Source organism: Suncus etruscus, chromosome X (assembly GCF_024139225.1).
Source record: "Suncus etruscus isolate mSunEtr1 chromosome X, mSunEtr1.pri.cur, whole genome shotgun sequence".
In the NCBI taxonomy this organism is placed as follows: Eukaryota; Metazoa; Chordata; class Mammalia; order Eulipotyphla; family Soricidae; genus Suncus; species Suncus etruscus.
Genome location: NC_064868.1, coordinates 50,418,119 through 50,428,317, shown reverse-complemented (window position 1 = coordinate 50,428,317; position 10,199 = coordinate 50,418,119). Strand labels below are relative to the sequence as shown.

The following is a 10,199-nucleotide window of genomic DNA, read 5'->3' as shown; positions in this document are numbered from 1 at the left end:
AAGAGTTATTAATTATGATTTAAGAAATTTGTCCTAAGTGTCAGGGATTGCTCCTGGCTCTGCACTCAGGAATCACTCCTGACCCCTGGTGGCGCTAGGGGGACCATATAGGATACTGGAGATAGAATCTGTGACACTGCACCTGCAAAGCTGTCCTGGCCTGCAGGACTCCATTATTCGTGGGTGCAGAGGGGGTCCAGCCTGAAAAGAGAATGGGGGAAAAGAAGGTAACCAAGCAATTGGAGGCTTGTCATGGTTCATTTATTGAGCTGGGCAGGTTCCTTTTAAGCATGTTTTTACAGGGGGTGGAGAGAAGGCAGAATGGAACAGCCTGCATTACAGAGGTCATGTTGTGGGTTATCTTTACATGCTATCTTTACATAAGGAGCACAGGGACATCTCAAGGTTAGTGAAGTTTCAAAGATGTCACAAGCTTTCTGGAATGTTTGACTGATAGAACACTATGGTATTTCTTTGAGCTCTGGGGTGTGGGCAATAGCCATTGCCTTAGGTTATGTACTCAGGCCACACAAGACTGGCTTGTCCTACTGAATTTCATATTAAGGTTTGGTATTTGGCAAAAAAAGCAAAGCACCTTATCCACTGTACTCTCTCTTCGGTGCTCAGGGAACCATTGTGATGCTACTGATTGAAATCAGGTGGGAGAGTTGTTAAGTGAACTGGAAAATGGCCAGAAGATACACAGCAGGAGTAAAAGAAGAGCTGAAGTGTTTAGAAGGCTATTTATCCACAGACTGAATGATCTTCAACTTCCAGTCCCCAGCTTTGTTGCATTAATTCATCTTGGGTGCAATAAGACGGTTGAAGAAAGACATTCTTTCAAATAGATGTTTAAGGGAAAACCTGAAAAAGGAAATTTCAAAGCAACATAAGCAGTGTTGTTAAAGTTCTCAAATCTTAAGAGTAATGACTGACTAGTAAGCAGAAAGCCAGCAGTTGTACTGTGATGTTTTTCCTCCATCTTATGTATTTCAGAACTTCATGTAAAAGAGGAGAAAGGCTGAGGAGGCATGCTTGAACTGCTGGAGTCAGCGTGACTGCAATTGCACCCGGAATGGAATTTGAAGCTACTCGACCAGTGATAAAAAAGCTTCTTGCCAGCTTTTAGCAGCAGTGCAGAAATCCACAAGTCTGACATCTGAGTTTACAAACTATTGGTTAAAGTCCATAAAGGAAGAGTCACTTTTCAAAAAGTCTCAAAGAATTAGAATGTGGGGCCAGAGAAATAGTATGGCAGGTAGGGAATATGCCTTGCATGCAGCCAACCCAGGTTTTTGATTTCCGATGTCCCATATTGTCCCCTTAGAGTTGTCAGGAGTGATACCTGAGCACAAAGCCAGAAGTAACTCCTGAGTATCCTGGTGGGAGACGCAAAAGTTAAAAACAATCAGAATGCTTCTCTTATTTGCCAAACTTATGTAACATTGACACTATTAAAGTTCACTTGTGTATATTGTCTTGTGTTGTGTATGTAAATATTTTATGGGATTATTATGTTACTGATCATACTCTGATCAGTGATTGTGCCCTACCCTAGGGTGTGACCTGGCATTCTGCCCCCATTATGTTGCAAATCAACCCCTGAAGAGGTTGACTGATGGAGGGATGGAGGATGAGGTCTTTCCTCTCCAGCTCGGAGCACACGTCTGCCACCCTGTCCAGCCTACGGTTCTGAGGTGAAACAGCAGGTAAACAGCTCGCAGACAGTCAGGCTTGTGGAAATATTAGCTTTATTCCGTGGACAAGACTGAAGTCCAAAGTCTCAGCCTTAGTTCCAGCAAAAAGCCTCTTGCCTTCCACAGACCCTTGTTTTTATCCCCCAGAATCAGGTACCACCCAATGGTGGGATCAGATACCTCCCAATGGTGGAAGCAGAATCAGGTACTGCCCTAGGGTGGGGGCAAATGCCAGGTCACACCCTAGGGTAGGGCACAATCACCAATCAGGGTAGGGTCAGTAACATAATAATCCCATAAAATATTTACATATACAACAGTCTTGAAATGTGCTTGAATTTTATTTCAGGTCCATGTAGGCTTTCCAGGGGATATAAGAATATAAGCAATTAAAATATCTTATTATTATAGAATTTCATGAAAGCAGAAGTAGAATATGATAAAAAAATATGAGTACAGCTCATCTTTACTTATTGAGTTTTGGCCAATTTTTGTTTATGCTTCAATTTTGCCATATTATTTTGGAGTGGGAATTCCCAATCAGGTCTATGCTAGCAGGTTTGGGGGACCTGTATTATTTTGAAGCATGCCCTAGACTGTATTATTCTATCTGTAAAATGTTAGTATCTTCAAGTATTAAAAACTTTATATTGAAGTTTCAGTAAAGCACAAGATCATCTCATCTAAAAAAAATCTCCAAAATAAAATACCTTTGTATTGTTCAAGTTTTTTAAAAAAAGATTTACATCATACCTATCACAAGAAACCCTCAAGGCCAGAAGGCAGTGGTGGGATATAGTGTCAAAATTAAATGAAATGAATGCTTCACCTAGAATACTGCACCCAACCAGACTCACTTTCAGATTTGAAGAAAGTATATGTAGCTTTATGGATAAACAGCAGCTCAGAAACTTTACATACTCAAAACCATCCTTAAAAGAAAAACTGAAAGGTCTAATTTAAGACAAGACAAACAATCAGATACATTAGCACAACAAATTTATACACAAAGATGAAACTAAATCCCATGACAATTCTCTCTCTCAATATTAATGAGCTAAATGCACCAGTAAAGAGACATAGAATGGCAAAATGAATCAAAAAGCTGAAGCCAAACTTCTGTTGCTTACAAGAAATACATCTAAATAGTCAGAACAAACATAGACTCAAAATAAAATGTTGGAGGAAAATCATCCAAGCAAACAACTCCCTTAAAAAGCTGGAGTGGCCATATTAATATCAGATGACAAAAACTTTAGACTCAGAAAAATTGTAAGGGACAAAGATGATCATTTCTTAATAATCAAAGTATATAAAGAGCAGGAAGAAATCACTCTCCTAAACATATATGCACCCAGTGAGGGACCATCAAAATATTTAATACAATTGTTGACCAACCTGAAAGAAGATATTACTAGCAACACAATAGTAGTGGGAGACCTCAACACTTCCCTGTTACCCCTTGATAGGTCAACCAGGCTGATACCCAACAAGAATATACTAGCTCTGGAAAGAGAAGTAGAAAAAAGTGGACTAGTAGCTCTTCTAAAAAAATCTCAAGATCTTATTTTTCACTGTGGATGTTACATAGCAGAAATATGTGATGATGGAAAAGTCCAGAAAAATGGAATCAACTGGTTCCAAAATAGACAAATTATCTTACAACCTGCATGCAGGCTTTAGTCTGTGTTGTGAATTCAATGACAAGATATAGCTACAAATGGACTCAGAAGTGAAAATTTTGCTTGCGAGCCAACTAATCCTAGCTACAACTGAACCCAAGATTCATGGTCCTTCAGCAGCAGTAAGCCACACCACAAAGGGACTGGTGTTTTAAAAGGTATTCATAGTCTTCCCTAAAACAGAAGTAGAATCCATATTATCATCTAACCACTCTGAACTAAAATTATTGGATTCAATTCTAAATCAAAGAAAAGAAAGGAAGAAAGTAGGGAAAGAAGGAAGGACAGAAGAAAGAAGGAGGAAAGGAAGGAAAGTTGAAAGGAGAGAAAAAGGAAGGGAGTAGGAAAGTGGGGAAAAAGGAAAGAAAGGAAGGATGGAAGTAGGGAGGAGGGAAAGTGATAAGGAGGTAAGAAAGGAGGAAGGAAGAAAAGAGGGAAGAAAGAAAAACTAGAAGGAAGAAAAAAAGAAAAGAAAGGACGGAAGGAATGAAAGAGGGAAGAAAGGACAGATATAAGAAAGGAAGGAAAAATAGAAAGAAGGGAGGAAAGAAGGAAAGAAAGCAGCACTGCCATCTCAAAAACTCTAAAGCAGGGAAAATTTGTTGCTGTGTGGGAACAGAGTCCCTGTAATTTAGCTACACCTTGGAAATAAGGAAAGGTGGGAATTGGTTATCAAATCTGATAATTGATTGGGCAGCCCAGGATGTAAAAGATAATGGCTTTGAATGTGAAACTTAATCAGTATCAGAAAACAAAGCTAATAATTTCTGGTCACTTGGTGACCCAATTTAGTATGGTAAAATAAAGTTAATGTAAAGAAGATAAAAGAGACAATCAAATATCTTCATCTCTCTCCTCCAAGGATGATCACAAACAGGTTGATTATTGGAATAAAGGCTGATACTGAGAGAGTAGTAATGCCAGAAATTCATTCAGAATAAGACTAAATATTCAAAAAAGATGTTATACAGCTCCAGTGTCTCATATCTTCGGCCTTAGTAAATAGTTTTTCCCAGAGAAAGAAACGAAAATGCCTGAAACTGATTGTGTTATTGCAGCCTACTGTATTGGGGAAGGGAATAGAATATCTACTTCCACCAACCAAGGTTCCCTCAAGCCAAAGAAATAGTTGTACAAGAAACTATTTTATAACACAACAGATCAACAGCTTTCTTAAATCTCCAACACCTCTTCCTGGTTCGAAGCCACCAAACCTGTCTCAGAAATCATCTGTGCCTCTCAGTCAAGTTAATACACTCTCTGCAGATGCTCTGTCACAAAGAACCATTAACACCCAGGTATGGCACACTATGCTGTACTTAAATCCACCTGTGTGCTGGGCTGTTTTGAGGAACTCAGGCTTTGACAAGAGGTTCTAGTATTATACAGGCCTATTAATCCTTCTGGGATAAACCTGAGTGATCTTCAACTCTCAAGAGGTCTGCTACCAAATACACTGTCCAGTGCAATACAGACAACTTTTTCTAGCAATACTTCCTTTGATTTAAAAACTACTTCAAGACATAGCACTTAAATCTACTTCTACTTCCAGGTGGCTCACTGATGTTTACCACCTTGCAGCAAGGAAGCTGAGGAGGGATTACGGCATGTGGAGCCTTTACAAGGTTTACCTCCAAACCTAATCATCACTCTAAATATTTCTCTCGCAAGATATTTCACCTTGCACTTCCACCAGTTGTCGAGGATGTCAAGGATGACGGACACACCGGAGGATCATCACCCGCACCACCATTACTAGCGAACTCGTTAGGGACCACAGTCCAAAAGCCATCACAGTGAAACTGGCCACCACACTCACACGCAAGGGGCTTACATAGAGGGGGCTATGGAACATGATTGCTCATCAGTGCATTTTTCTCCGGAGAGTCGCTTACAGCGACCTTACTACATTGAACTGACATTGCTGTCCAGACATCCCCACACTGTTCAACGTCATTGCGCTATATGATTGGTCATTCGACTTATCACTATTGGCATAGGCAAGAGCGGAAACTAAATGGCAGGTTGAAGTCGTGTGTTGCTTCGGGAGAAACCAGCAGGCAGATTAGGTTTTTCAGATTTCAGCTGGAAGGACTTTGAGCATGCAGCTTTTGCGTTTCAAAATTGAAGGGCGCTGATCTGTTTTGCCGCATTCTTACGTTACTTAAATCTGCTTCAGCGGGACAAAAATCAAACAATAACCCGGTACCTTCCTTCCTTCGGTCCTTCCTCAAGACCGTCCTGGATACGTATGTTGTGTGTGGGGCAGGGTAAGTGTGGGGTTCGTGGGAAGAGAGGCACCGCTTATCAATCTGAGTAGGAACTGCTTGCTATCACATTGGTAGTCTAATGACATCATGGAAAATACTCTCTCTGAGGCTGGAGCGACAGCACAGCGGTAGGGCGTTTGCCTTGCACGCAGCCGACCGTGGACGGGACGGACCCAGGTTCGATTCCTGGCACCCCACATGGTTCCACGAGCCTGCCAGGGGCGATTTCTGAGCGCAGAGCCAGGAGTTTCAAAGCTATTTTCTGAGCGCCACCAGGTGTGGCCCAACACCCAACACCCCCCTCTACCAAGAAAAGGAAAAGCAAAGAAAAAGAAAACGCTCTCAGTAATTTTCTGTCTTCTCTCCAGCCAACTGACTGGCCAATAAACATTGCTATCAAAATGTTTATTCCCTTACTTAGCTGTTTTGCGGGGTTCACACCCTGCGACGATACTCAGATGTTTGTTACTCCTGGCTCTGCCCTCAGGAATCATTCCCGGTGATGCTCAGAGGACACTATGGGATGCAGAAGTTCGAACCCAGGTCAGCTACATGCAAGGCTTCCCTCGCTGTACTATCTCTCTGGGCCCAAGTAAACAGGGTTTTTGTTTTGTTTTGGTTTGGTTTGGTTTGGTTTGGTTTGGTTTTTTTTTCCCGGTTTTTGTTTGTTGGTTTGGTTTTTGGTTTTTGGTTTTTGGGTCACACCGGGCAGCGCTCAGGGGGTACTCCTGGCTCTATGCTCAGAAGTCGCCCCTGGCAGGTTCGGGGACTATATGGGATGCCGGGCATGCAAGGCAAACGCCTTACCTCCATGCTATGTCTCCGGGCCCAAGTAAACAGGTTTTTTTTTTTTTGTTAACGGGAAGGGAACGTGCCTACGAATCGCTGTGTGCTTGCATGTGCGCCGGGGTGTGTTTACGTTAGTTAAAAACAGCGAGGTGCCAAGGTAAGACATAGCCATCAGGTATCTCTCAACTCCAGAATCGGAGCACCATCGACTCCCCACCACCTCGGAAGATCGCCTGGATTTCCTCCTCCTGTTCGCCGTGGAGCGTATCTGCGCACGCCGAAGTGTCTCCGGACTTTCTATTGTGTTCCAGAGACTTGGTACCAGAATATTCAAATGACGGTGGCGTTAAACACGTTTTAATATCTGATAGGGCCAGTTTCTGCGCATTGCACTTTTTTCCCCTTTCAGGAACATGTTCAGGCCCGCGGCAGGGGGCGGGGTCGCGCCTCCTCCGCGGCTCCGGTTCCAGCTGCGCCCCACGGACCAGAAGATGGAAGTCCCCAGGCTGCTGGCTGCTCGCGGGACTCGCCAGGTCAGCGGCGCCGGCAGACCCTCGGGCGGTGGCCAGGTCCCCCGGGGCCCCGACCCGCGAGCCGGCCAGGCCCCCGCGCACCACCTCCTGCTGCTCGGGCCCCCCCAAGATGGCGGTCCGAGGCGGCGGCGCGAGGAGGCCCGAGCTGCTTCCCCCGGCGCTGGCCCCTGCCACTTGGTTCCGGGGAGGCCCGACCACGCCGGCTGCGGCGAAGGCGACGACTTCTTCCTGGTGCTGCTGGACCCGGTGGGTGGCGACATGGAGACGGTGGGCGCTGGCCAGGCCGCGGGGCCTGTGTGGAGGCAGGAGACCGAGCCGGGCCCACGGCCTCAGGGGGGAGATAGCGGAGCGACGCTCGCGGTCCGCCCTGCACTGGGACCCTGCCGCTTGTCCGCGGCGCCAGCGCGGGCTCTAGCCCCGGCCCCGGCCCCCGCCCCGGCTCCGGCCCCGGCTCCGGCTCCGGCTCCTGTTCAGACCGCGACCATGGCGGCAGCTGCCATCCCCGCCCCAAGCCTGGGCCTCGCCGCGGCCTTCGCGGGCACTGTCACCATCCACAACCAGGACTTGCTGCTGCACTTTGAGAATGGTGTCCTCACTCTGGCCACGCCCCCGCCGCCTGCCTGGGGGCCCGGGGTCACCCCAGCCCCGCAGCGTGGGGGTCTCGTAGCCCCGCAGGTGCAAGTGGGGGAGCTACAGGCCCCGCAGCCAGGCGACTGCCCTGAGCTACCGCCGGACCTCTTGCTAGCTGAGCCAGCCGAACTAGCGCCTGTGCAGGCGCAGGAGCAGGAGGGCGAGGGCCCGCAAGCCGACAGCCCCGGTGGGCCTCTGGGCCCGGGCCCTGGCGTGGTGCTATACCTGTGCCCCGAGGCGCAGTGTGGACAGACCTTCACCAAGAAGCACCAGCTGAAGGTACACCTGCTGACACACAGCAGCAGCCAGGGCCAGCGGCCCTTCAAGTGCCCCCTGAGTGGCTGCGGCTGGACCTTCACCACCTCCTACAAGCTCAAGAGGCATCTGCAGTCGCACGACAAACTGCGCCCCTTCGGATGCCCCACACAGGGCTGCGGCAAGAGCTTCACCACGATCTATAACCTCAAGGCGCACATGAAGGGCCACGAGCAGGAGAACAACTTCAAATGCGATGTGTGTGAGGAGAGTTTCCCCACACAGGCCAAGCTCAGTGCCCATCAGCGCAGCCACTTTGAACCCGAGAGGCCCTACCAGTGTGCCTTTTCTGGTTGCAAGAAGACCTTTATCACAGTGAGTGCCCTGTTTTCCCATAACCGTGCCCACTTCAGGGAGCAGGAACTCTTTTCCTGTTCGTTTCCCGGCTGCAGCAAGCAGTATGACAAGGCTTGTCGGCTGAAAATACACCTGAGGAGCCACACAGGTGAGAGGCCTTTCCTTTGTGACTTTGATGGCTGTGGCTGGAACTTCACCAGCATGTCTAAGCTCCTAAGGCACAAGAGGAAGCACGACGATGACCGGAGGTTCATGTGTCCCGTGGAAGGCTGCGGTAAATCTTTCACGAGGGCCGAGCACCTGAAAGGCCATAGCATAACCCACCTGGGCACAAAGCCTTTCGTGTGTCCCGTGGAAGGCTGCTGTGCCAGGTTCTCTGCTCGAAGTAGTCTCTACATTCACTCCAAGAAACACTTGCAGGACGTGGACACCTGGAAAAGCCGTTGCCCAGTATCCACCTGTAACAAACTCTTCACATCCAAGCACAGCATGAAGACCCACATGGCCAAAAGGCACAACCTCGGCCAGGATCTCTTAGCACAGCTGGAAGCTGCAAATTCTCTTACTCCTAGTAGTGAACTTACCAGCCAGGGACATAGTGACCTGAGTGACGCAGAGCTAGTGTCTCTTTTCTCTGACGTGTCTGGCAGTGCTTCTGCTGCAGTGCTAGACACGGCTCTGGTGAACTCTGGAATCTTGACTATTGATGTAGCCTCCGTGAGCTCGACTCTGGCAGGGAACCTGCCTGATGATGATGACGATGACGACGACGACGACGACGATGCTGATGCTGATGCTGATGCTGATGCTGATGACAATGGTAATAAAAATGGCTTACAGCAGACTGCGAACCCTCGGGCCTTGATGGCCACCAGTGACCTTCCTCAGAGTCTGGATACCTCCCTGTTTTTTGGGACAACAGCCACGGGTTTTCAGCAGAGCCCCTTGGAGGTGGATGATGTTTCAAGTCTAAGTGCAGGGTCTTTGGGAACTCTGGGCTCTTTGACTATGAAAAACTCCAGTCAGGAACCCCAGGCCCTGACCCCTAGCAGTAAGCTGACAGTGGACACAGATGCTCTGACTCCTTCAAGCACCCTTTGTGAAAACAGTGTCTCAGAACTACTGATGCCAACCAAAACAGAATGGAATTTACATCCTGACTCTGCCTTCTTTGGACAGGAGGAAGAAACCCACTTTGTGTTCTCCAACCCAGCAGGAAACCATGGTTCTCAGAAAGAAACAGATCTTATCACAGTGACTGGAAGCTCCTTTTTGGTATGAACTAGTCATTCCTCACCACTTGTATTAATTAGCTTCAATTTTATGGATACCGTGGACTGAGTGTTTCAATGCAGTCATTTTCTCAGTTTCAAAAAGATCAGAGCCCTGGGAAACAAGTTTTGAGATGTAAAGTCTGATCTCGGGTATACATTCTGAGTCTGGAACTTGTGAGTCGTGTCTGGAACTTGTAAGGTGACCCTGAGCAAGTCACATAAATCTGAGCCTTAATTTCCTTATTTATAAAACGAGGTGTCTTCGAATAGACTGCTTCTAATCTATAATGTACCTATTGGTTGTGTCTTTCCAGCTCTGTATTTTCATGACTTTGTGCTCTTTCTTGAAAAACTTAGGAATTTTACAGTGATTAACTATTGCATGTGCTTCTAATGTAATGAAAAGTACATTGAACAGTAATGATGAGACATCGTCAACTGGTATTTAAAATATGGAATTTTTAACACATTGCCAAATCATTTCTAAAATTATACCATGGATCTTAAAGAAAAACAAAGCCAAGAGGATGGGATGGTTCTTTTTAACTGATTGTCTTTCTGACCTCTCTTTTGATGGGATGTTGTATGGTTGGGGTGCAAAGTGTCACCACGTTGATGTGGCGCTGACCAAGAGTGAAACGTTGATTTTTTTTTCTGTTGTAAGTGGCCTTAACTAAGTTCTTTCATCTCACTGAGCCTCAGTTCCCAAGCT

General features: G+C 46.7%; 1 protein-coding gene across 1 annotated transcript; it reads left to right on the top strand.

Annotated features, from left to right (window-relative positions):
• Positions 1 to 6,898: 6,898 nt before the first annotated feature.
• Positions 6,899 to 9,954, top strand: LOC125999170 (zinc finger X-linked protein ZXDB-like). Its single transcript, XM_049767207.1, has one exon. The coding sequence runs from the start codon at positions 6,930 to 6,932 to the stop codon at positions 9,492 to 9,494; it is 2,565 nt and encodes an 854-aa protein (XP_049623164.1). The 5' UTR covers positions 6,899 to 6,929; the 3' UTR covers positions 9,495 to 9,954.
• The last annotated feature ends 245 nt before the right edge of the window (positions 9,955 to 10,199 follow it).